The sequence below is a fragment of the Hydra viridissima genome, unplaced genomic scaffold (genome assembly GCF_058129835.1).
Source record: "Hydra viridissima isolate aposymbiotic clone 2 unplaced genomic scaffold, HvirCarnegie_v1 scaffold_3, whole genome shotgun sequence".
Classification (NCBI taxonomy): Eukaryota; Metazoa; Cnidaria; class Hydrozoa; order Anthoathecata; family Hydridae; genus Hydra; species Hydra viridissima.
Window position 1 is genome coordinate 3348777 of NW_028324302.1, and position 27930 is coordinate 3376706.

General features: G+C 27.0%; 3 protein-coding genes across 11 annotated transcripts; 1 reads left to right on the top strand and 2 right to left on the bottom strand.

Moving 5' to 3' along the window:
* Positions 1–21: 21 nt before the first annotated feature.
* On the bottom strand, positions 22–22686 carry LOC145202279 (origin recognition complex subunit 3-like). 8 transcript variants are annotated; one of them, XM_090083111.1, is made up of 28 exons: positions 22453–22544; positions 21275–21414; positions 19323–19448; positions 16539–17908; positions 16321–16405; positions 16119–16219; positions 15697–15817; positions 14389–14493; positions 12395–12450; positions 10441–10569; positions 10175–10194; positions 10012–10034; positions 9483–9561; positions 7854–8013; positions 7560–7673; positions 7308–7444; positions 7165–7228; positions 6744–6860; positions 6524–6606; positions 6372–6437; positions 5945–6015; positions 4100–4197; positions 1528–1619; positions 1224–1299; positions 1063–1128; positions 842–958; positions 589–674; positions 22–494 (listed from the first exon to the last, which is right to left on the bottom strand). In XM_090083111.1, exons 4-28 carry the CDS (start codon positions 16575–16577, stop codon positions 389–391), a joined length of 2211 nt encoding a protein of 736 aa, XP_089939237.1. In that variant the 5' UTR covers positions 16578–17908; positions 19323–19448; positions 21275–21414; positions 22453–22544; the 3' UTR covers positions 22–388. The 8 variants fall into 8 exon arrangements, 6 of the variants coding, with proteins under 6 accessions (XP_089939237.1, XP_089939236.1, XP_089939239.1 ...); XM_090083110.1 differs by lacking the exons at positions 19323–19448; positions 21275–21414 and having other exon boundaries at positions 22453–22686; XM_090083113.1 differs by lacking the exons at positions 19323–19448; positions 21275–21414 and having other exon boundaries at positions 16539–16636.
* Positions 17540–27900, top strand: LOC145202328 (uncharacterized). Of its 2 annotated transcripts, XM_080075228.2 has the most exons (17): positions 17540–17690; positions 17862–17934; positions 18360–18605; positions 18771–18989; positions 19122–19211; positions 20730–20798; positions 20926–21021; positions 21286–21873; positions 22214–22303; positions 24802–24918; positions 25123–25239; positions 25442–25561; positions 25650–25733; positions 26119–26235; positions 26481–26603; positions 26733–27434; positions 27625–27900. In XM_080075228.2, the coding sequence occupies exons 2-17, from the start codon at positions 17862–17864 to the stop codon at positions 27702–27704; spliced, it is 2931 nt and encodes a 976-aa protein (XP_079931354.2). In that variant the 5' UTR covers positions 17540–17690; the 3' UTR covers positions 27705–27900. The 2 variants fall into 2 exon arrangements, with proteins under 2 accessions (XP_079931354.2, XP_089939235.1); XM_090083109.1 differs by lacking the exon at positions 25123–25239.
* LOC145202359 (aspartate aminotransferase, cytoplasmic-like) lies at positions 22651–24795 on the bottom strand. Its single transcript, XM_080075271.2, has 3 exons — positions 24482–24795; positions 23346–24021; positions 22651–23244 (listed from the first exon to the last, which is right to left on the bottom strand). The coding sequence occupies exons 1-3, from the start codon at positions 24744–24746 to the stop codon at positions 22962–22964; spliced, it is 1224 nt and encodes a 407-aa protein (XP_079931397.2). The 5' UTR covers positions 24747–24795; the 3' UTR covers positions 22651–22961.
* Positions 27901–27930: the final 30 nt, after the last annotated feature.

The window sequence follows — 27930 nt, forward strand, 5'->3', positions numbered from 1 at the left end:
AGTGTATAAGGACCACGAAAATAATATGCTTAAAACAAATTTTCAAACAAAAGCCATTTTGTAAACAAATAACAAATTTTCCATTGATATTTATGATATTCGCTGAACTGAAGACAAAACAATTCCATCTATAAGAGCTTCTTAAAGTAAAACAGACGTCTTTAAAAAAGTAAAGCGGCAGAAACCCCCTTCCACATAAAGCATAAAATACAAACAAAAGTATAAAAGAAAAATCATTTTCTTAATAATCCTTTCAATGCTATTAACTAAAATTCCCAAAAATCGATTATGGAAATTCGTAATTCTATCAAACTGTCTTACGGGTTTACGCTAATGCTCAAATGGCTTCTTTAAAATACTTTTTTTTCTTTGGTGCTTTTTTTTGTTATTAGCATCCACCCCAAGTAAGTCTTGACACGTGATCAGTCTTGCGGAGAGTTGCTTTGATAAAGCCTAAGAATTGTAATTCAGAAACCCCTCGAATGAAACGAGCGCTACAACTCAGTTAAAGAAACTTTTAAAAAATGTTAGCAGATTTTAGATTTTTTTTTTTTAACAAAAAAAAAAGCTCTACACAAGAAAGGATACTGAAGTTGTTCCTCGAGTTTTTTTTTCGCAGCAGATTTCTTCTTTTTGGTATCAACTAACGACGGATCGATCACAGTAATAAACGCCTATATCATCAACGAAAATAACATCAATAAACTAATAAAATTGCATCGTAAAATAGTAGCAACCGTAGCAATATTAAACAGTTAAAGACCGTAACCGTCATTTTTTAAAAATTAGCTTTATTTTAAAACATGAACTTATGCATGCCACAACTAAAAAATGTCTTTACCTGCAACCAATCGTAAAGGTTTATAAGTTTGCCACATTCCAGGTGAAGCTTATAAAGAATGCAAATATCAGGATGGGATGGTTTTATACAACTTTCAGTTTCTTCGCAACATTTGCACTAAAAATCGAAATCAACAATTACAAAGCATGTTTACTACTAAAACGACTATAAAAAAAAAAGCTTTTTTATTTTCAGAGCTGAAAAAATCCTGAAGCTGAGACCTGAAGATAAAAGTTTGGTGTAGCGAGTGCTTTCTGTATTGCAAGTCGTGGAGTACCATTTAAGCGCTATGCAAAAAAAAAAAAAACATTAAAATATCCGATATATGATTTTTTGTTTTTTTAAGTAGAGGTTGCATAAATGGTGTAAATATAGCTCTCACTCGTTTCACAGTCTGGTAGTCGTTGTAGTAAAATACTTCATGAAAAGGTAGCTCAAGAGGAGAAGTGAGATTTTTTCTTAAAAAAAAAAAAAAAAACAGACTATAATTATAACAAAGACTTACTCCCAGCAATCATCGTTTTGTACAAAATTTTTAGAAAATTTATAATTTAATTATATATAAATTACAATATAATTTATAAAAATTTATACAAAAAATAACATGAACAATGATCAACTTTTTTTAAAAAAAAATCTTGGCGAAGAGGTTCTCATTTTTAAAAATGGTGTAAAGAATAATTTACTTGAATATCGCATCCATGGCAACAATAATGTCGTTGCGTAACTTTTCATAAGGCGTTTCTTTTCGTTTATCTTTTACAGCTAACTTCATTTTCTTAAATAAAGTGATTAAAAAAAAATTTTACGTCAGTCCAACCAAAATTAATTTGTTGTATCTGTATATTATGACCAAAAAATAACAACAAAGATTTATTTGCAGCAGAAATCAAATCAAATTATTTCAATCAAAATTTATTACTTAAGGTAAGCTTAAGGGATAGATTTGTTTCTCATTTCTGATGTAGTTCTTCTATTAATTCGGTCGCTCCATCAAAAATACTACTAACTGGTATATTTAGAGTGGATTTGTCAAAACTTAAATACATCGTAAAGAAATTCGAAGCTCCAGAGCAATTTAACTCAATTTAAAATGCATTCATCACTATTTAATAAATTCTTCTTTGAAAACGATTTTTTCCTGCAAGATGAAAAAAAGCATGTTGTATTCTAAGTGCCATCTTCAATTTAGGAACAAAAAAAGTAATAAGTTAAAGCATCTATAGTCCTTAAATTCATTTGCCATTGTGAGATTGTAAGTCACGCCGTTGTATCATTGATTTAACATTTTCTTTAAAAAAGCTTCTCAAAAAAATGCTTAAAATCATCTTTTTTTAGCGATTTTCAACAACTTCAGTTTCTGGCTAGTAAGACTGTTTCAATCTACCATAAAGCTTTACTACATAGTCTATAAATTATTAAGAATTTAATTTCAGCCGATGTACTCTGGTAGATCAAAACCTGATCCACCAGAGTAAATTGGCTGAAAACATATTGATCATAGAATTTTGTATATTGATAACAACTCCATATAACCGTTTAGTATTCAAGGCAGATGTGATCATTTTCCATGCAGCTCTTCAAGCATACTACTTTTTTTTTTTATAGATTCTGCTTCCGTAACAGTTGACTCACTTTTTACATCTGTTAATAATGTATCATCTTCAGGAATGACATGATATTTATCTACTTTGGTTTAGTTTGAGAAACAGTTGGTTTTCACACTTTCTTTGAGGTCTTTTCAATTTAGGATTACAGAGCAGCTTTTTTGGTTATATACCCAACTTTGCTCAATTATCAAATTATCAAATTATTTGCCTTAGTGACACAGCTTTTATGTGTTCGTCTTTTTTTGTGGAGTGTAAACGCAAAGAGTTTTTCATATATATGGTTTCCATGATTTCAGATTTTTATAATAATTTCATGTTCTTATAATAAGCCAAAGTAAAATAAAACTATTTTATTACAAATCCTGATGATAGAACAAAATTTTTAATTCATTTTATAATACTAATGATAGAATGAGAGGTTAACACTAAGCACTGAATTAAAATTCAATTTTGACTGAGTTAAAACGGTTTTTAAAAAGCAATCAAGTAATCTTTTAAGACTGTGATGAATTAAAAAATCAAGCATTAAAAATTGTTTTTATTCGGTCAATAATTTAAAGAATAATCGATTTTTTATACATTTTATTGCAATTTGCATTATAGTAAAAAAGAAATTATTCACGTTGACAATAATGTGTGCTAAAGTAAATGTTTTTCAACTAATGAAGAATGATCATTTTTTAAATTCCATTTTCATGACATAGCTTGCAACTTGTTTTTCCATCTGAAAAATCAACAATGATAAGATTATCAAAGTCTAAAAAATAATACTTCATCAGATGGTCCAAGAAAAAAAGTAATAGATTTGAAATAAACTTCCTCTGGCCACATTCGTAAAATAAAATCCATGTCAAGAACAACATTTTTTTCCCGCTAAAGAAGTTAAGAGATTCTATTCAAATTTAAAAAAGTCATTTCTTGCCAGCATTTCTTTGTAAAATAATTCCAGCCGAAAGAAGGCATTTATTCTTTAGATGTATGCATCAACAGAGAAACTGAAACTTTAAAACTGAAGCATTAAAAATTTACTATTCTTATGCATACTTTTGAACAGGCCTTTTTATTAAACCGTTTTGTACATCAGACCAAAAATTAAAGGAATAATTGGTTTTTAAATATAAGACTGTTAAAAGCCGAATAAAAGAAAGCAAAAGTTATTTAAACTCGGCTACAAAATGCTCATTTTTCATAATTTCAAGCTTCTGACCATTATGTTTGTCACTTCCAATGAACAAATAAAAACCGGTTTTAATTGTCTTGAGCGGTTTTTTCAACTCTATTGCACGGTTGTTCAGAGCTCAGTTAACACATTAAAAGATATTCTTAATCGTAAATATATAAAAACTATAATCTATAAAATAATTAAAAATTTTTTTTTTTGAAAATTTTCTAAAACATTTGAAAATGTTTTGGGAATGTGATAAAAAGGTGGGGGAGGGGCAAGTTTTTTTTAGGATCCATTTTTTTAACTGATGAGGTAATGAGAACATAAAAGATTATCTTTTTTTTTTTTTTTTTTTTTGTCATAACCCTAACTATTCATTCCTGTGTGGTGTAGTGTGGCAAGGTATTTACTATATAAAGTTTATGATAAATTACAAACAGGTGAACAATTACAGATAAAATCTGTAAAAATAAAAAAAAGTACTTCTTGAAGGTCATATCTACTTTTAAATATAGGTAATGGTCTGAGTTTCTCTTTGTCTGAAACTTTCTCTTCTTCTACTACTTCTTCTTTGTCAGCGTCTGAAATTAAAAAGTAAAAAACAAATTTGAAAATGAAAAATTGGGAACTTAAGGAAAAAAGTATTTGTTGAGAGACAATTACACATAAGACCTTTTTCAGAAACATGATGTAACAATAGAAAAAAATACAAAGAAAGTTTTTAAAATAACAAAACCCTACAAAAAAAAAAGTCAACAAAATCAATCATTAATATTTTGTTAGTAAGGCAAAATAGGGCATAACTTAAGTTATATATATATTTTTTACTAAAATCACCTTATAATTTAGAAATAAAAATAGGTAGCTATATATCTTGTAATTTACTCAGTGTAGATAAGCAGATATGGGTTTGGAGGGTCAAAACCCCCCCCCCCCCCTTCTATACCGATATTTGTGAACTAGAAAAAAGCTCTGTAACCATAACCATTACTTTTTAAGTCTAAAGACTTTTTGTTTTTGTAAAGCAGTGTAATGCTTATAAAAGTCCAAAGCAATTTTTGGCTGGTGAGTGTGAAAATTTATTACATTTTTGGGACATCCTAACTAATATTCTGTCATAAGGCAGTGGGATGCTTATCACAGTCAAAAATTTTAATGTAAAATAAAGATTTTACATTAAAAAAAAAAAAAAAAAAAACGAGTTAAAAATGACTTAAACACAAATAAATCAATGGAACACAATTTTTCTATGAAATGTTAATAATTTTATAATAATTTTATCTGAAAAACTAAGTAGTAAAAAAAAGTGTTTTGAGATCAGTTAACGGCTCAAGATAATTTATGAAGTCATCATTCCTGCGACAAATTTTTAATTATGCTCAATGTGACAAAAAAAATCACCTTTGTGTGTAATATATAAAAGTGACTTCAAAAGGTTTTTCAAAAGGACATTTGACTATGGTTTCAAAAACCTTTTATCTGGATTTGGAAAAGCAACAGCTGATGCTGTTTTCCAATAGTTATAATATGTAAATAAAAACCACACAATATATAAATCTGTTCATCATTGCCATGTGCTTTGACAGCAGACTTAGAGAAGTTTTTAAAATAGCCAATTAGTCATTATGTTCATTGACTGACATGCCCTATCATGTGATACTTGAATGTTTGCTTGATGATGCATTATCTGGACCTGAGATTCTTCGGTTCAAAAAAATCAAAGAAAGATGGTCTGTTGATTACAAGTTTCAAAAAATGCCTATTGTAGCAGCTTCACAAGTTATTCATTATTATTGAATTATCCACTCAAACAATCTGTGCTTATGTGATATTACTCCCTTAAATGAGTCAGTTATTCTATTGCTACACTGCATTGCACTACTAGCAAAGAAGTTGTTTTGTTTTTTTTATAGTAAAAAGCATTCTTTACAGTTATCCCATTTTCCCACACAGAAATCAACAAATTTGAAAAACAAATCAAAAAATTTAAAATTATTTAAAAAGTTCTTAACTTAGATTTATTAACTTAAAAAGAAATATATCTGAACCATTTGTTATGCAAATTTTTTGCATAACAAATAATAGAAGTTTTGTTTACCACTTCATTTTGCTTAAGAATTTTTTTCAATGATCAAATAAGAAAATAAAGAATGATATATTCTGGTATTGCCAAAAACTTATTGTTAGAATGAAAAATAATGGAAGATTTCTATAAAAAAAAAACCTCATAAAATAATAAATGTAAGATGTGATTACAACTATTTAACTCCAGTTTACTAATTTTCTAGGTATATTTTTGTATAAAGTAAATATCCAAACAATCCTTACTATCTAAATAATTGAAACGATCCACAAACTTTTTCAACATTAAACCATCATCCACTAACTGCTTGCAATTTCTTTAAAAAAACAATTCAAAGAGATAACAAAATCATTTTTTTTATCCATATAAAGATCTGCGACTTTACATTTTAAAGGTTTAAAGTCAAAGACATTATGGATTTTGTTTATATGTATTTTTATTTTAGTTTATTCAAAACTCAACAACCAAAAAAAAAAAAAAAAAAAAAATTTTTTTCTTTTTTCTGATTTCTAGATAATTAATTTTGTTATCATTTTTTTACTATTATTTATTTTGTTACTTTTCTTTATAACTTTTCTTTATTAAGATAGCAGGAGGATAAATAAAAATATTTTTTATCATTTGACATTAAAATTATCATGTTAACAAAAGAAAATGATCAATTAACTTTACCCCACATCTTCTAAAACAAGTACACATGCTTTCAATATAGGCAACAATTCATCACGTGAGAGCATTCTAAAAATAAACATGGTATGAAATTTTTTTTCTTCTTTACATTACCTGGATAAAGTCACTGAAGCTCCATAATAAAAAATACTGACCTCACTAATGCCATAGCATTTGTATAAACTTGATCTTTTGCAATATTTGGACTGATTGTGCAATATTCGTATGTGTCCCTCAACTAGAATATCATAATCAATCCAGAACAAAAAGGTGCTAATAGTTTTTTTGTACGAATTGAAACATTGGAACTAAAAAAACATACACATATTTCCTTTTAACAAATTTAGAAAAAAAATGAAAAATTTTTTTTCATACCCTTTTTCCTAGAGGTTCCCCTGGCAGTCTACATGTTACAATAAACAAACATTTGACTGAAGGAAAAAAGATTGCTTCGTGGTCTTTAATCTGCTCTATTAGTCGCAAACTTAAATTCTGAAAACAGACATTTGTTGAGTGATCAGAAATGTCAAACAGGCTCAAAAATATAAACATACAAAATAAATAACCATGTGACAGAAATTTATTGTACCTATTTATTTAAATCATTATCATAAACAAAATTTTGATTTGTTTATTTTTTATGCTTTTTAAATTTTATGGTCAAACTACAAAAATGTTTTTAAAATGCTATTTCACCTTTTGCACCTGTTTATGATCAAGAATCAACAGCCTGCTTATAAAAACTCTGAAATGTTATAGACTGATAAATCATTTAATGACAAACTGTTAGACATACAATCAATTCTTGTTTCTTGCTTAAGATGATCTTTTTTTCTTCTTCTCCTTTTTTTTCTATAAAACTTAAAAAAAAAAAGATTTAGTTTAAACCACAACAAACACATTTTTTCAAGTTAAAAAAAAGTTATTTAAAAACATTACTTTTTAAAAGATTCAATGTTTTGTAGACTTGCAATCTGCAAAGGTGTTATACTGTTGAGGTATTTCTTTTGCTCGCTTCTTTCCATCATACAAAGCACACTGAACTGATTTCTGTAAAAATGCTCCATAACTGAAAACTGTAATTGTAAAAACAAAACATAGAAAACAATTGAGAAAACTCATAAAGATAAATAAACGAAAAACAACAACAGCTAAAAAACAACAGATCTAAAACAAACAGAATTAATCTACCTGAAGACCTTTAACAAAGTTTTTCAGCAAGAAATCGTGGTACAAAAAGGTTTCAAATAATAAACGAAAGACACGAGGCCCAAGTTTAAATGGAGCATTACAACTCAAAAGTACCTAAAGTAGAATGTAAAATAATTGTCATTGTTTATAATTATAACTATATTTATTACTTAATAATTTTAAATTTACAAAACTTAAATTTTGTAAAATCTTAAATTCAAATTTTAGTTGCTTTAAAGATTAGAAATAAAAGTTAAAAAAAAACAAAACAGCAACAAAAAAAAAAAAAAACACCTTCTCAATGACTTCAGTTAAACATACAAGCGATGGTTGCGATTGAAACTTTTCAACAGACAATCGAGATGACACAAAATGAGGTAAAGACTTATGCATAGAAGAAACAGTGGTAGCAATCCCAAAAAGTAAAACAATAGGAAGATCTGTAACATGCTCACTAAAAAAATATATTTATATTGATATAACACATAAATGTAAATAATAAAAATTGGAATACAAAATATTAAACAACAAATATAAAAATACCTCAAAAATTGTTTGTCAAACAACTAATATCCTCACTACCCCATTATTAAATATTTTAGATTAGAAATATATTAAAAATATGTTAGGTTGAAGATATGAATGAGGTTTAGGACAAAAAAACTCCATGTTTGCTTAACTTTAAGTACATAAAGCTAAACTAAGCATTGGAAATTATTTTTCTCCTACTTCTTGCTCTTATTATGAAAAAATAATTTTTCAACGTTTTCGTGCCTTTTTCAATTCGATTTTAGGGGTTGCTAAAGGCATCAGACACAGTTTTTGTATACTAGATCTTATCCTTTCGTTGAAACAGAAGATCCAATGTATATGAAAGCTTCTGATGGGGGAGATCTCATTTCCAAATGTGTTGGTTTCTCAAGCTCTTGTATTTCATCATTGGTATTAGCTTGATCACCTTTTTATGCGCATTAAAATCTATTTCAGGCATTTTTTTAAATTCATTTTGCAGACTTTCCTATGTTAGCAACTTCTCGATATGCCATCATAGGAAAGAGTCACCATATTTATTAAAACAAGCTGTGTCTACCTTATTTTACACATAGCATTAAAATAAGTATTCTAATAAATGTACAAAGCCTGCAGGTGAAATGCATGAAAATTTCATTTCTGATTGGTATAAAAATGTTAAAAAAAAAAAAACTTTTATGTTATATTTTTATTTTTACTCTTATTATGTTAACTTTCCATTATTGTAAACAATTGCAATTTTTTTTTTGTAAAAATTAATATTAAAAAAAAATTTTCAAATATAAGTTTTTTTTTTAGTTTTTTAATTTTTGTCGAAATATATAAAAATGGATTGAAAAATTAAACTTATCCATAGAATGAGTTGTGTAAGCTGAGGTCTGCAAATAAATCAAATCTCTTATTGAAATCAAATCTCTTATTGAAATCAAATCTCTTATTGAAATCAAATCTCTTATTGAAAACAAATCTCTTATTGAAAACAAATCTCTTATTGAAAACAAATCTCTTATTGAAAAGTATTGACATTCTTACTTTTAGATCTGAAAATAAATACCAATAAAAAACTTCACTATTCTGCAGTTATATGAACAAAACAAAATTTCAATACATTCTCTTTATTGGAATTGTTGATTTGGATTGGAAATGTTACAATTATAAGCTTTTGAAAGTTATATGGGAACATTACACTTAAACTCCAGAAACAAGATACACATTGGTTATAGTGTATTAGACAACAATTTGAAAAAATAGTTAAAAGAATTTTAAAAATTTGATAACTTTTGTGTTTTCCTTATAGGTAAGAATCATCGACCCATCAACCTGTCAGTTACCTGCCATCCCATCTTTCATGCAATTATGCACTATACTTTAAGAAGGCAATAGATAGCCTACCTACAAATCAAAATGAAATCTTGTATCATTGTAGACAAAAAACTTTCAAAATCTTCTATAATAAACACCAACAAATTACCTAAAGAGAGATACATCAAAAAATTTTAAAATGCTAAAAAAAATTTCCTTTTAACATATTATATATAATGCATGTATTTCATACATATATTTCATATATTACATGTATTTCATACATATAGGGCAAGAAAAATATTTGTGTGCTGTGTTAAAATAATACTTTTTTATATACTTTTGTATGTCTTTGATCTAGTTTTGTGGCTACCAAATATTTATTTTTTACGGAGTGATATTTTGACCAAATCCATAAGCTTGAATATCATTTATAGAAGGTCATGTACGATGATGGTGTTTACTTTAAAGAATGATCTTTTTTGAATAAATTCTTGGATAAAAAATCATTTAACACAAAGTTTTTCCTTGACCTAATATATTTCTTAAAAGATTTTTTGTTTTTAATTAATTTGTTTTTGATCTCAATTTTATATACTTGAGAATAATAATTCTATACCATGTTTATGTTCCGTTTCATTGCTAAAAAAAAAGCACAAAAACAAAAAAAATATATATTAAAAAAGTGAGAAAAAAAGCATTCAAAAATGTTTATAAAGTTTAAAACATTTCAACTGTATTTTATAAAATCATCTCCAAAATATTTTATTCATCTAACTTACTTGTTTTCTGCATTGATTCTCTAGAAGGTAATCAAAAGTCTTTTGAGAGAAAAAATGAATAATAACTTGTCAAAAAAAACCTCTAAATGGTTAACTGCATAAAACTACAATAACTATAATTATAAATAGTAAGTGATGGAAAAATTCTGAATATAAAAAGTCTATAAAGTTTTGGTTTCGATACTTAGTAGTCATTGTTACCTTGATCTTACGTGTGTGTGTTTATTTATCATATGATTTTACTAAAAATCCAATCAAAAGCTCACTGTGTTACTATTCTTTTTATACCATGACTTGAGCTCATCAAATGTGAAATCTTTAAAAGTAGATGTCTTTTTTGAACTCGAAACTTCTGTGTCACTTTCATTTTCCACAGTATCTGAAGCTGCATTATTCTAAATATAAAAAATTAATTTTTTCTTTAGCAGGCCTTACACATGTAAAACCTTTTAGAAGGTAAATAGATAAAGGAACATCTTGTATTCTTATTGGTGTATAGGAATCGAAAAGAGAATTAGGAGTAACTCTTATCAGAAGTTTCCATTGTTGTATGTTTTATATTTTGTAAATGTACACTTAACTGCAAAATTAATGCACCACTTATAAATTCTAACTTATTTTGAAAAATGTTATGTATTTTCTTGATTTATCAATTACAAAGATAATAACAATGTTTATTGTTATACCTTTTGTAGGTTTTAGTTTTCCTTATTTAATTTCAAAATTATAGCAGCTTTTCATAAGTAGTATGTTTTTGCAATAATAAGATTTGGTAGAAGATTTGCAGTGTCTCATACAACAGTTAGTAGGGTTTTACAAAGGTTTGTATAGAGTAATGATCACACTAGACAACTTGGCCAAGGCAAACCAAAAGCTTTCGATGTCATGAAGGACCAATTTTTAATGCTTTGAACATTTAGAGAATGGGTATTACTGCACGAAGTCTCCAAATACAACTTGCTGAGGTTCATGGAAATGCTGTTAATCAAGATACCATAAGAAAATTTCATGCTTTAAATTTATGACCTCAAGCAGCAACTACTGATCTCAGATTGTCTGTAGACCACCAAAGAAACAGACTGGTTTTTAAAAGGAGGAATATGAATTGGGAAATACATAATTGGGGAGAGGTCTTATTTACAGATGAGTAAAGATTTTACCTCGTAAAATCTGATTGTTTCCCAAGAGCAAACAGAAGGCCCAATGAAAGATAATTCACTTGTAACATTCAACAAACCACTTTATATGGTATGGGGCAGAATAACTTTAACAACTCACACAGAGCTTTTTATTGCTGATGGTGGATGTCTGACTACTCAAAAATACAAAGCAGAAATTTTAGAGCTTTTCATGGCACCTTTTGCACTGTACATTGGAGATGGATTCCTTCTTATAAAGGATAATGCTAGACCACATACAGCACATACTGCTGCTAAATATTTAAATAATGATAATATTCAAGTTTTGGAGTCCAGATATGAACCCAATAGAGCATCTTTGGGACATAATAGGATGCTGTGTTAAAAGCCAACATGCACCACCTAACAGCTTAGACAAGCTGTGACAAAGTCATATCTGTATGTCGGAAGATACCCTTCAAGAAAGGATTAGATCTCTAATTGAAAGTATGCCACGGTGCTGTCAGACTGTAATAACATCAAGAAGTGGTAACACTAGTTATTGACAAGTCAAAAAGGCTTCAAATGAAGCTGTATTTGTGTGCAAAATAATAATAATAATCATTTTACTTTACATTATTAAACAAACCATATTTTTGGTTTTAGTTTTTTTTTCACCATCCTCGAAGTAAATTTTATTATTATCATCGAAATAATTCTGTTTATATGTTATATTCTTAATATCTTTTAAAATTTATGACAATATTAAAATTTTTTTTAATAAATCAGAATGTATAAGTGGTGCATTAATTCTGTGGTTAAGTATATTTTAAAAATATATTTGTAACTGATTGTCATTTAATCAAAAAATGTTTCTATATTATTTTTAAATGTTTCTATAATATTTCTTATTGTTTTTTTTATATTTTTCATTACTTTTCTATATTTCTTATAACTTTTTAATGTTTCTTACTATATTTCTTACTATATTTCTTAATATATTTCCTATTGTTTTTCTATATTTCTTATTTTGATACTTTCCAGCAAGACAATATTTCATGTTAAAAGCAAATAACTAATTTATAACAAAAAAGGAGATTACTTCATTGACTGATGCAACTATTGATTTTAATATTATCTTTAGCATGGACTTCAAATCTATGAAAAAAAATGAAAAAATCAAAAGTAACTTAAATTTTAAAGCTAAAAACATTCTTTTCTAAAAAAATGTTTTGGCTTAATAATTCAATTTAATAGTGAATATTAAATATTGATAATAATATTTATAAATAATAATAATAAATATTCAGTGTTACATGACAACAGTGTGAGCAAAATAACATTTTACTGTAACTCATAAAAAAACAAAAAAACCTTCAGAGAAGGCTAAGAACTAAATTTATTGGATGCCCCACAATGAAATTTGGCTGATTTCAAAATGAAATATCTTCTCAAAACACTTCATTTTTTAAATCATTTTTTTCATGAAACATCAACTTAAAAAATAATGTATGGCATTATAAAAATTAATAAGATATTTAATTCAAAATTCTAATTTTTGTCTTCACACTAGCCATCATGTCTTGCAAAAGTTGCTTTGGTATTTTTTACAATGCATAAAGCCATATTTTCTTCATATTCTCAAATGAAACCACTTTTTTTCACTCTTTTTCATAATTGACCATTAGGACTCTATGAGCCGCTCTTTAGAAAGATTAGGCAAATTAGATTACTTTAGAACAAATTGACTTTGTTCTGAGAACAAATTGACTTTGTTCTGTTAATACTACTAAATTGTCTTCTGAGAGTAATGAATCAATGCTAATCAGGCCAGAAAAGTGTAGAAATACTATGACTCTTGATAAAAGGTGCCAATCTTTTTTTAGATGCTCTTTGATATAGATATCTGCTGTTAAAGATGTGTGACAAATGTAAAGCAACAAAGACCACAATGGCATTGATTTTCTTAAAGCATCATTTTTCTTGAACATTGAATAGCTTACTTTTAGTATTTCTTACTTACGGTATGAGGAAAAAAAAACATTTTTTGATCAAAGCACTTTATGGATGCATGATGTACTAAATTTGAACTTTTTAGCCAAATCTTTCAAAATTTGTGTTGGATTCTTGAAAAATGAAACCTTGATGCTTCTTACTTTCAATTTGTTTTGAGATCTCTTCTTTTTTTACTTTTTGATTTTCTTTTAATAGTTTTTGACTGTTTGAAGTAAGCATGGGAATTTCGGCCTTCGAAATCGACGAAATTAAACGAAATTCGTGTTTCAATTTCGGATCGAAATTGAGAACGAAATTTTGATTTTTTGGATTGTTTAATTTCGCGAAAAAATTTCGTATAATTTCGGGTCATTGAAAGTAACGAAATTAACACGAAATTAAACATAATTTTTAATTTCGAAATTCGTGAATTTGTAATGTTTAAAAATTTCGTCTTTCGAAATTCAATATAAATTTCAATACGAAATTAAAACACGAATTTCGTTTAATTTCGTCGATTTCGAAGGCCGAAATTCCCGTGCTTAGTTTGAAGTGTCTGATAATATATCCTAGAATTGATCTTGCCATGTTTAATTCTTTTGTGATTGCAGATGTGAAGCATGATTGCACATGTAGATTTTTAAAATAAAATCGCAAGACCTTTTTTGCAATCAAGTCAATCTTTTTTTACTTTTTGCATAAACAATCTTTGTTTACTTTTCAACTTTTTTGCATAAACTAATATTTGTTACATTTTACACAAGTGGACATCCAATATTAAATGCGAAATGTGGCACAAAATCATAAACATGTGAAATGTGATGCATTTAAAAGTCTGGGACAGAAGAAGACAATCTAAGGAGAAGACAGAAAATTTGTTAAAATTGTCAAACTATTATTAATCAATAAAAAAAATGATTGATAACACTCCAATAGTAAGCATCTATTAAAGCTCAATTTAATTTTTGTTGATGTAGGCAACATAAATGTTGCAAGTGCCAAATGGGTTTTTCAGTTATTGAATTTACATTAATTTATTATTTAATCAATTTCATATTGAATTATTATCTAATAGATTTATTTATTTAACATATTTCTTACTGCTACACTCTTTAGATTGGACCCGAGCAACGTATGGTGAAATTTTTTCTCTTAGTTGAGTCTGCAGATGAGAGAAAACTGTTTCATGGTCTGGCAAATTTACACCTAAAAAAACAAGATAAATAGCTCAAGACAATTAATTATATTAAATAAAGTTTAAGATTTTTTTTATAACACCTTTTTATCTGCTTAAAACACTTTTTTTACCAAATTTTTATATTTGTTTGTAACACTTAGTTCTTAGCAAATTCTTTAATAACAAAAAGTAAAAATGCTTTTAAGTTACTTTGTAATTTTATATCATATACAAGTAGAAGTTGTAGCTTTATCATTAGTATTCAACAAATAAATATTTCTGTTTAATTCATAGAGATTTAAAGTTTCACTTTTTAATTTATGTCTAAAATAAAATGTCAGTAAATAATTTTTATAAGAATTAAATTATTTGTAGCGCAAATCACAGAAAAGGTATTTTTTTATAACATACTTTTTTTTTAAAAAAAAAAAAAAAAAAAAAAGGAAAGCAAGACGTTTTCTGAGCCATTTTAAAAAGTAAGTTAGTTCGAAAATTTTGCCACTTATTATTTTAAAGTATGTTTTTTTTTTCTTATTTACTTATAACTAGCAACAATAGCAAAAAGAGAAGAACAGGGAAAAACTGGAGGAGGCATATAAAGTACATATAAGCAGAACCATTTACAGCAGTTTTAAGACAACTTGCTTTTGTTATGGGGTATTAAAAAATACCACTATATTCAAGTAAATAAGAAATTGAAAATTTTTATTTTCTTGTAATAGTAATAGCAGCTCAGCAGTTATATGACAGGAGAGGAAAAAAAGATAAAATACCCTTAGAGACTGGTGCTGAATTAGAATGTGATAAATTATACCCTAGAGTATTGAAGACTTGTATCAATGAAGAATTTCTGGAGAGTATCATCAAGAAAGCTGGCAAACATTAGAAATGGCTGAAAGTAGATGGTAAAATATTTTTTATAAGGTCAATGCTGGTTTGAAATATGCTGTCGTCAAATCTTATAACTTCAAGAGAGGATTTTACTTTTGTATCCACAAGTTAAAAAGCAATCAAAATATTTTTCCTTATCATAATAATATATTTTCTTGAATATGTTGTTTTTATATATTTTTTTAAACAGTTCCTGAGCACCTATAAAAACCTTTTTTTTAAAAAAAAAAAACTTTGATCCTTCTTTAAACATAGAAATTTACAATTAGAAGAATGATGATTAATAATGTGATTCAAAACTGTCCGAAGAAAAAAAAAATAGAAAAATAAAAAAAATTTACCAGTAACAAGAACAGCAGTAGGGATTTCTGCAATTGGAAGGACTTTATGCTTTCCATAGGCATTTGCAAAAAACTGTAGAAGTCCATCAAATACTTTTCTGTTCAACTCTTCTTGCACATCCTTAAATATAAAAATATTTTATATTATTGTTATTATTATTGAAATATATTAAATATCAATATTGAACCTTTTCCTTACAAATTTTACTTTAGATTTCTATAAATCTATAAATCGCTTTTACGGATTTTACAATGATATATTTTTGTTAAATTAGAAAACGTCAAAAATTACAACAAACTTTTTGTCCCAAAATTTTATACACCATAAACCTTTTCAGAAAAACTGTGCTTAGAATAAGATAATAAGTCAAAAGCTTCAAACCTTTTGTTAAAGAATAGATGATGGATAAGAAAAAAAATACTTGAATCATAGCATTCAATTTATTCCAACAGTTTTGATATGCAGCAAATCTTTTATCTCGCTCAGGTTGACTTTCATTCTCCAGTTTTGGATAAAAAGAACCTAAGTTAACACACTTTTTTTAAGTAACAGAAGAAAGAACACTCTTCATATTGTGATTAAATTTTGTACATAGTAGTAGCTCATACATCTATCTGTAATACCTGGTGATAATAACTTGCTATTTTCTTTTTTTCTTTTTTTGGAAGGAGAATGAAGCTCCCAAGTTGGCTTTTGTAAAAAACACCCCTAAAAAAATACATTTTTTTCATGAAATCTTTCCATAATTAAAATAATAAAAATATAAAAAAGCTTAAAATAAAAAATAAAAGAAAAAAAAAAGATTGGGGGGGGGGGGGGGAAAGGGGGGAAGATTGTGCACCTTTGATATAGAGCTTGTTATGATATCTTCAGCCATCATGAATGATGATGATGATGATGATGCTTGTTGCTTCTGATTTTGTTTATTTACTTTTTATGCTGTTGATGAAAAACTCCTTTTAAATATTTCTTGTTTTCTATATATTCATATGTTGAAAGTAAAGAAACCGAAAGGACATTTTAAAAATGTGTAAATAGTAAAATGATCAAATATTTAAAATATTACATATTTTTAGAATCAGTTATAGGGCTGATAATTTATGATAATTTATCACTGAGATGGTAAATTATTAGATAAAATGCAAAGATCTTTTTTTTTTTTTTAAATAAAATAAAAACTTATTACAAAAAGAGAAAAACTGTTCTTGTTTTAATGAACTTTAGCATTTATTAACATTTAAGTTAGGTTTTTAGTAGCTTCACGGAAAATGTACATTAAACACACATATATACTATAACATATATGTATATTGAAATAGCATTTATCAAAAACGTAATAATTTTTTATTTTCATTAAATATGTTTTTTCAAAAAAGCAAAAAGCAAATGAGCAAACAGCATGAAAACATACAGAGCAACATAATGAACAGAACCTATAACTTGTTCTTTATTTTTCTAGAACTGAATCAATAAAATAAATCAAAGTATTGAGCACTAGTACTTTAGCACTTTACTATTTAGAAAAAATATGCTCCAAATTTTTTTCAAAAAATTGTGTGTTTTTAACATTAAAAATTGAATTTAATTAGAAGAGAAAAAATTCAACAAAAAATCTAAAAGGAAAGTTTTTCCATAACATCAATAATTTACATTTAAAAACTATTTTTTGACTAAAAATTTTGACTAAAAATCTTATCCATTTTTCAAAAAAAAAAAAAAAGAAAAAAAAAAAACTCTTGTTTTTGCAAACATGCCTCCAGGGAGCCTCCACACACAAGCCATGCCAACAGTTTCTTTTTTATTCAAGAACTTGTATTGTGAACAGAAAATAACAGCATGTGCTCATTTAACAAACACAGGCTCTGCATTTTTAAAATAATTTAATAGCTTAACTTGCATATCTAACATCAACATTCTGTGTGTTTAATGGAATAACAAAAATTGTTGGATGCATTAGCATATTAAAAAAAACAGAACATTTTCATTTGAGAGGGTAATTAAAATCTAATTCATGCAATTAATTTGTTTGAAAAATTAGAAAGATACTTTTATAATTTCTTTTTCTTTCTAATCTTGTCATCTTATTCTTTTAAACTGCATGCAACTATTATTTATGAATAAATTTAAAAATGTTTGCTCATTAATAAACAATACTTGTTAATAGATGAGGATAATTGAAGTGCTTGTGGTGCTTTTTTACATGACATTTTCCTGCAAAACAAAGAAGCTCAATAAAGGTCAGAATAAACTCACAGTACAAATATATTTTTTTAAAAATTAATCGTAATTTTGTGCACTTATCCACATAAATTTTCTTAATTTATATAAATTTAATATAACTTATATAAATTTTCTTAATTTATACAAATTTAATATAATTTATATAAATTTTCTTAATTTATATAAATTTAATATAATTTATATAAATTTTCTTAATTTATATAAATTTAATATAATTTATATAAATTTTCTTAATTTATATGGATAAGTGCATAATCAAGAAAAAAAAATTGGTGAGCCATTTTTCCAATAGATTAAAAATGTCTATTTGAAATTCTTAAAGCATATCCATATATTTAAGACTAAATAAAGTTAAGTGTAAAATTCTTAAATCACAAAACACAATACGATTTGTAATCAAATGTGAAGAACTAATTTATAGTGAAGAGAGATGATTTCTTACAATACGACCCACCAAATTTGGGTAACAACATGGGATACGCAAACCAATTTGAAAGTCAACATGTACAGATGCCATTTGAGCCAAAATCAAATATTCCACTTGATTCAAATCAAGAATTGATAAATGAGGATGATCAAAGTAATGAAATTCCGATTGGCCCATTAGAAAATCTAGATGGACCAAAAGTAGAAGGAAATGTCAGACTAAAAGATTTATTAACTTTTAGTAAGATTTAAATAAAAAAAATTTTTTTTTCTTAATTTTTTTCAGATCCTGCTCTACTTTAGTTTGCTCATTCAAGTTTTAGTTTAAAAAGTCAACTTACTACCATGTTTTACATATTAACATTAATACAATGATAATGAAATAAGAAACAGAACTTTCTTATAGTTCGAAAAACAAACATTCCAGAGAATCCCTATGAGACTGTCCAACAGCAAACTCCCCAACAAGATCAACTCACAAATAAATACAACACAAACTTAGAAGCAGAGCAACCACAGAATTTACTTGAAATGCTTTCAAAAAAAATTGAAATACCACAAGAAAAACAATGGCCTGCATTTGGAAGGATTCAAAATATCCAACCTTATTTTCAGAGTGGCGTAGGTAAACAACAACTTTAAAATATTATAATGATCTTTGACAAGAAAAGGTTTTTTTTTCATTTGTTCTTATTAATAACTACTTTAATAGTTTTTTTAATAATTCTTATTAACAACTATTTTTCAATTAATCAAGCACCAGTTAAAAAAGGTGACATTCCTCGCTTCCCAAATAGCTTAAAAAACCAAACATCACAAAAGGATGCTTTTGCACAAGAAAGAAAAGGTTTGTTACACATAAATATTTTATTGCTAGCTTATGAAATTTAAATATTCTTGGGTGGTATTTGACAATTCTAACAAACCTTATCTTAATATTTAATTCAAATTATATAACCTTATATAATTGATTCACCATCATAGATCACATTCACCATCATAGATCACATTCACTATCATAGATCACATTCACTATCATAGATCACATTCACCATTATAGATCACATTCACCATAGATAACACACTAAAAGAAAATAAAATCTTCCCCCTCATATGTTTTACTGTAACATTTTGGAGATTGCTGAATCCAAATATTGCATTCATTTTTTTCATCATAACAAAATTTTTCTCTCAATTATTTAGAAGACGACTTTACAAAATTTTAACTCAATTGTATGAATTTCACAGAAACTCAGCTTTCTTTTGTATGACTTTCTATGATACTATGTTTTTATCCATTATGTAATGTTTCTCCATTGTTGTGATATCCAGATGTTTTGAAATCTTTCACTTAGATCACTTTGGTTTTTAGAGAAACTCTACAAATGATGAAACAAAAAATGTTTTTAACACTCATATTACAACCAAGTGTATGAAAACTTACGATGAAAATTTATGATGTTTTCAAGGAATTTAGAAATAACTTCCATAAACATATTGCATGCTGTTGCTTTAACCTTATTTATAGAAAATACAAAATTTGATACCTTAGTGATCTTAATCATTTGAGATTAAAAAAATACCAGTTTTCACATTTTCTTCACTTGAACTCTGTAGAATGCTCTACATATATAGTAAAAACAATCCCCTTATCCATCCAGAGCATTTTTTCAAATTTCTTTATGAGACTAAACTTTGCATGGGTTGTTGGGAATAAAAATTTTTGTCAAACAATGATTAAAGATTTCCTTTTCTTTACAATCAATTGACTTTTTATCAGCCCATAGTTTTTTTTCTAATATTCAAATTTTGCTCCACTATCCCTTAAACAAAGGAAACATGAATACTTTGCATATCCACTTTGCTACCTAAGTTAAAAATAAACCATCTTCTACACCTATGATCATCCATTCATATTGATCATATAATATCAATTGAAAAATGTGTTTCGCACTTTCATAAGTCTCCGCTGAGTAAGTCTTCATATATTTAAATATCCAATAGTTTTAAGACACTTTCACTAAAGTAACTTATATTCAATATTGGAGATTTCAATAATACAAAAATGCTACATTATGGTCAAAAATAGATTAGGTTTTTAATGTTACATTTAAAGATGTTATATAGTATATCCTATGTTATAGTATATATATGTGTTCAAATAAAGATGTCTAATAAAAGATATTTGACACTAATTTACAGGTGCATTAACTTATTGAAGATGAAAATTCATTTATCAATGAAAGTTCCCCCTACTTTAACTCTATAATCTAATTTTTCACATAAAATACATAAAGTCAGATAAAAACTGTATAAAAACAACATTTATCTACAAAAAGTTATTAGATAATGATTGTCTTTTCAGACAAGATAGAAGATGTAGAATCAACTGTTGATTCACAAATGAAGTATAATTATGAAGCTATATATGGCCGTAAGTAAATAAAACTTTAATTTGAAGTAAGGTGGGTTTTGGTTAGATGAACTTTAACTTTTTTAAATGTGTGTGACTTTTTAAACTAACTTTAACCTTTGCAATATAATAAAAGCTTATAACACAGGATCAAAAAATTCACCATACTATGGTGCTCAGATGGTAAAGAAATTCTCTGTTCCAAAATCAAAGTATGAAGAAGATCAGAGACCATCGAGAAAAGGTAAAATAAATTTTAAAGATGTTATATAGTACATGCTATGTCATAGTGTGTGTGTGTGTATATATATTTATATATATATATATATATATATATATATATATATATATATATATATATATATATATATATATATATATATATATATATATATATATATATATATATATATATATGCTAATAGAAGATGTGTTGAAGAGTTCTTGATGTTCTTTTACAATTCTAAAAAAAGCAATCTGCACAATAGAACTTTTACCTAAAATTTAGATTCATCATATGAGGACTCACAAATGGCAAACTTAAATGTAGTCACAAGAGAAACAAAATCATTTGACAATCCAACCAACAATTCAATATCAAGCAATGGCCAAATTGTTATTTCAGAAGTAACGGCACCTGTAAACATGTCAAGCATAGAAAATAGCACTGTACAGATAATAAACAGCACTATAAATAATGACAATTCTATTAAAAAAAAAGTAACTTCTGAGGTATCAACAGAAAAAATAGATGGATTAAAAAATGCAAGTTTGTATGTAAACAAAACAACTCCAAATCTTGTAGCTAACATAGAAAATACTCTTCAAGATCACAATGCAACCATCAATATTCAAAGAGATTCCTCAACTGAATCTCACACAGAATTAAAAGAACCATTATCAACTGCATCTATGCCTCAACTTATAACAGCTGCAAATACTTATGCAAACAATTTGCAGTACTACGCACCAAAAATTCCTCCACAACTTACTTCTAAAGAAATAACTACTGATAACAATGTAAATAAAACTCCTTCCAAAATTGAAATTACATCAGATCCATATGAAACCTTCAGGAGAACTATTGCCCAAAAAAGTAAGTAAACTAAGATTGATATCAATTAATAAAGCTGTTATTGTAGTGTAGATGCAGAAATTAAGGTAGCAGTAGTTCTGTATTTCAATGAACAATCAAATAATTTTCATTCAGATAACTTTGTTAAATAATACGTCAAAAATGAATAAATTCAAATCTAATTCTTTGACTGCATAGGTTTCCTATGATTTTTAAATGTATTTTTCTTCTGCAGACGCAATAACTAGAAACCTTTTTCTAGATTATCAAGCTCAACATTACTCTTACAAAAGTTGACATAAAAATATGCTCTATAAATATACAATTTACAAATAACAATAATCTGCACTAAATCGTTTAGACCAAGATGCTTACAAAATGGCAAATGACCAATCAAGATTAATGGGCAACCATGGAACTGTTATGCAATATGTAGAGAAACCTGTTAACAGTAAGATTGTCATTAAAATTGTTACCAGTATTTTTATATAAAACATTCTTAGTTAAAATATCTTAAAAAACTCATACATAAATAAAACATAAATAAGGCATAAATCTATATACACCATAAATCTATACATACTATGTAAATCTATATACCTTTAACATACTGATCAGGTCTTACTCTGCTGCAAACTTTTCTGATGCACTTGATAATTCTGTTTTAAAATCTGACCAATATTTACTGAATAAGTTGTTTTTGTGTAGAGTAAAATATGTTGAAAAATTGGCAAAGAAAATATTTGGTACTTTATCAAATATTAGACAAAAAAAAAAAAAAAAAACAACTTAAGAATATTAAAATGAGTGGATATTCAAAATTTAAAATCATACATTAGTAAACTTGAGCAAAAGTATCACTAAAAATTCAATGTTGTTTAGTCTTGAGTAATAAAATTTGCAGAAACTCAAATAATAATAATATATATTTTTAAACATGATAAACCTATAATTGAAGTATGCAAAAAAATAAGTCATATAGTATGCAGATAAGATAAAATAACATTTAGAATGATGCTTTTATTAATTATTATGCTATGATGCTCTAATTAAAAACTTTCTCATTTATAACTGCTGTTTACATCGTTAAAAAAAATTTAATTGATTTTTTAATTTTTGTTCTCAACAACATCTTTAAACGCAGCTACAATATAATCAACATTCGATTGATTAATTGAACAAACATTAATTCGACCAGAGGCAAGCATGTGTATATGATACTTCTCACGTAACAAATTAACTTGATCAGGCTCCAATCCTGTGTATGTAAACATCCCACACTGTTGAACAACATGTGACCAATCTCCAGGCACTTCCAACTCATTTAATTTATGAAAAAGCAGTTGTCGACATGACAGAATCCGATCTGTCACAGATTTAAGTTGTTCCAACCTAGAAATTTTTTAATTTTTGATTTAACTGTTATGAAAACTATGTATTAAATGCTTGCATATAAAGTTAATAAAAATACTAATAGAAAGCTGTCAACATACCACTCGCTTTTTAACACAGGATTGTTCAAAATAGTTGCAACAACTCTTGCACCATGATTTGGTGGATTGGAATACATGGCTCTAATAATTTTGTTAAGATGACTTTCAACATGCATTGCAATAGTACTGTTGTTACAAACAACTGCCAAGTTTCCACATCTTTCATTGTACAACCCAAAGTTTTTTGCAAATGACTGACACAAAAAAACTTCCAAACCTTGACTTACAAAGTAACGAACAGCCCATGCATCAGTATCTGGGCACCCTGATACAAAACCTTGATAAGCCATGTCAAAAACTACTACAAGCCCATTCTTTTGAACAATATCAGCTGTTATTTTCCATTCATCCTGTGAAAGATCAACACCACAAGGATTTTGAGCACAAGCATGTAATAAAATAACTGATCCTGTAGGGGCAGATTTTAAATCATCAGTAAAACCCTTTAAATCTAATCCTTTAGTCTCAGAGCAAAAGTATTTGTACTCACGAACATCAGTATAGCCAACAAATTTCAGAACTTCTCTGTGATTTTCCCATGTTGGTTTTGGAATATACACAGTGTGATTGCTATAGTGCTGAAACAGAAAGTCAAATGCTAAACGCAATGCTCCTGTCCCTGATAATGATTGCACGGCAGCAATACGATTTTCAGTTATAATTGGATTATCATCACCTAAATATCATAAACTAAAATTAAAACTTTAGAAAAAGGGATTTTATATAAAAATGTAATGCACAGTAACATTCATTATTTTAGAAACAAAACTCATTTTAAAAAGGATTAAATGACGTATTCATCAAACGTATAGCTTTGCTGCTACATAAGTTACATAATACAGTTGTAACTTATAGTGTTACTTCTATAAAATATGCATTGCAACTTATTGTGTCACTGCTACATAAGTTATGTAATATAGTTGAAACTTATAGCATCACTACTACAAAATTTACATAATATAGCAACTTACTGTGTTATACAACATAGCTGTAACTTATAGCATTGTTACTACAAATTTTACATAATATAATTGCAACTTATTGTGTCACTACTACATAAGTTCGAACAAAACAAAAAGGTATTTTAAGAAATATAAACTAGTTTTTTATACAATATTTTGATTTTTTAAACTTACCTAGAGCTAGTTTTACTGCTGCTCTACATAGTTCAGGCATTCCACCAATAGGTAAATACTCATGGTTTAATGTTTTGTCAGCTGCAATAGCATTTTCCACTTTTCGAACTACTGGAAGTACATAAGGAGCACCTTCCTCTGTTCGATAAGCTCCAACAATCAAACTAACTTTGTTGGGATGGGGGTCTGCTTTAAAGTCAGCAGCTAAACCTAATATTTTGTCTGGTGGAGCAAGACTAACATTCTCAAAGATTGATTTTGACATTTTATTAATAATAAGTGACTAAAAAAAAAAATTGGAATAAACAACTTCAATTTAGGAAAAGAAGAAATTCCCGGTTACTATTCAACCAATCAAATGGTTTCTATAAAACCTCAATACAAGAAAACTGAGATTCCTGGAACAACAATTGAGTATCCTGTTGTGCAAGAAAAAGGTATATTGATACTTTTTAACCACATGACTGATTACACTGCAAATGTTTCATTAAAAGAACTGTAAAAAAATTTTAATATCAACAAAAAGTTAAAATCATAAACATTATGTTAAGAGGAACTTATTCCTCTTGTTAAGAACTTATTCCTTATTTTAGGAGGAACTGATTAAGTTAAAAAAAGCAATAAACTATATTTAATTTTAGCAAGGAAAGACAGCATTCCATATGACAACAACTATCAACAAATGGTTACAGATGCCAATAATGAAAAAAAATCTAAAATTCTTAACTACAAAGATTACAACAGATATTCACAAAGAAGTAAAAAAAAAAAATAAATAAAATAAAGGCCAAATTTGTTAATTACTAAACTGATAATTGAATTGCTATCAATAAAAGATCAATTAAAATAATGAGCAGTAATAGGCTGTTAAAAAATTTTGTTAACACCAATATTGCATCTGGCACTCACAAGTACACACACAGACAAATAACTCTTAAAATAAATTTTTGTTTTTTACAGTCAAAAAAACAATAGTAAAAAACATTGATCCAAATGAACATTTGAGAGACATAAGTGCATGGAAACTAATTGAAGAACTAAACAAAATGAAGAAGTCGACAATACCACAAATGCTTAATAGTATGATTTTTATTATTCAGAAACTTTGTGATTATATTTGTGGACAACTCTTCTTTTAACTTCATATATATTTTACGCTATTTTGTAGTGCAACAGTTTAAAAAGACAGATATTGAAAAAGCTCCATATCCAGACTCATTTCCTTTAATACTGAACAAGTATCCTTTAGAAGGTAAATAAATTTTACAAACTTGCATTATATTTTTTTGATGTTAATATAAGACAAATTTAAAAATGTTTGTAGGATAATAATACTTATAAAACACTTTACAACTTAAACATAACATATTGTAAATACATGTATATTGACCTAGTTTTTAAGAAAATTAACCATAAACAACAAAGAACAAAAAACATGACTTGTTATTTAAGTTAAGGTTGTTATATAAATCAACTTGATTTATAATTAATTCAGGTCATCTTTTTGCCCTCTTCTAAACAGACTTAAATCATGGCTTATAAATGATTACATGTGATCATTAAGATCATAAAGTAAATAAGTGAGCAAAGAAAGTTTTACTTAAAATACTCTTCAAAAATTGTTCCTACAATTTCAGGGCATGTTTACAAAAAGGTATCAAATGATGTTTTCAAGAGATCTGGGATTCCATTACCCGTAGCTCACACTGATTCATTTCCTTTAGTTTTGAGGATGAGACCAGCGGAAGGAAGTCGTAAGAGTTTTTCGCAAACAAAAACAAATTAAACACATAAAAATGTATAAATACATAAATTATAAAAATGTATAAATAATACATAAATTATACAAAACTAAAAATAATAAAAAAAGATTTCTGATTAAAGCCAATCAAGATTCAAAAAGTTTAGCATTTTATACATTTTAAAGATTTTCTAATTTCTAAATTTTCTCCTTTTTATTGTTTTTTTTTTTTTTTTTTTTTTTTTTTTGTCTTAACAGTGACCAGAGAACACATTGCAACTAAAAAAAATGTAAACAGTTACAACTACAAGCAGCTAAGTATTACAGAAAATCACAAACCACAAGTTGCAAATGCTTTTTTCAATAAACAGGGCTGGCAAAGTAAGAAATTGTAGATATTTTAAAAACAAAAATATTATTAACAAATAAGGTTTGTTTATAAACCTTATTATAAAGTTGTAAATAACATACTTGTTTTAAATTTTTTTTTTTTTTTTTAATATGTGGTAGATAACAATAATGGAAATCCCTTTATCCTAAATTACCCAAAAGACAAGAGAATCCAAGAATTTGAAAACCCTTATTCAAAAGAAATAAAAAAATTGGAAATGTTTCACAAACAGGAACGCGATAAAACACAATTTAAAAACTATATCAACATGAAAAGATCAAGAATACAATATCCAGAGCAGCTGGAATTAAATAACCCCTCTCAAGATTTATACCAACCCAAAAAATATGATATTCCTAGCAGTCAAATGTTTACACAAGCTACAGACATAAACCAGCCTGATGACAACAATAAATACCAAACAACATATACCAACCAAGAACCTAATACCACTCCAAATAATGACCAAGAGTACAACCTAATTAAGTCTCAAATAATGAATAATGAAATTGAGCATTTAACAAGTACACCTATTGGTGATGATGCTTTTCAAAATCCATTTTCACAAACAAGTCAAAATTTAGAGGAGCCCAGAAAGAATGATCTTGAAACCTACATGGCCCCTAATAACCAGCAGGTTGATAACTACCAAAATGCTCAAGAGGAAAATTCTATGTCAGAAAACCAGAACGAAGCTGCTAGAGAAATGCTCCAAAAAAGAGGGCAAATTCCAAAGCCACCATCTTATTTTCAGCATCAGATTGGAAAAATAGACTCCTACCCTCTGCTACTTAGAAGATATCCTGCTGAAGGCAGCATGAGTAAGAATATCAAATTTGTTCATTTAAAAAAACTGACCCATTGTTTAATTGTTAGTATCTTTTTTCATGGAGGTAAAAAAAAAAAACTTTTCGAAAAGTTTAAAATATACATTATAACCAAAACTAGAAGGGTCTACCTCTTAGATAGCAGATCTATTGGTTTATCATAAAAATTCTTTTTTTTTTATAGATATGCATGGGCGCAGTTTTATAACAACCACCAATAATACAAGTGAAAATCAAATGCTCAACAGTAAATATTACCACTAACACTGCATATTAGCTTCTGAATCCAGAGAAATAGTATATATCATAAAAAGTATGTGTTTTGCACATATTATTCTCATAAACATGCACAAAATTTTTTAAGAAATTTGTTAAAGCACAAGTACTTTGGTTAAGTTCTTATTTTCTAATTTCAAAGTTAAAAATTTTTTAAGTTTTTGAATAAAAGTTTGTATAAAAAGTTTGTATTTGATTTTTAAGCTTATAAATA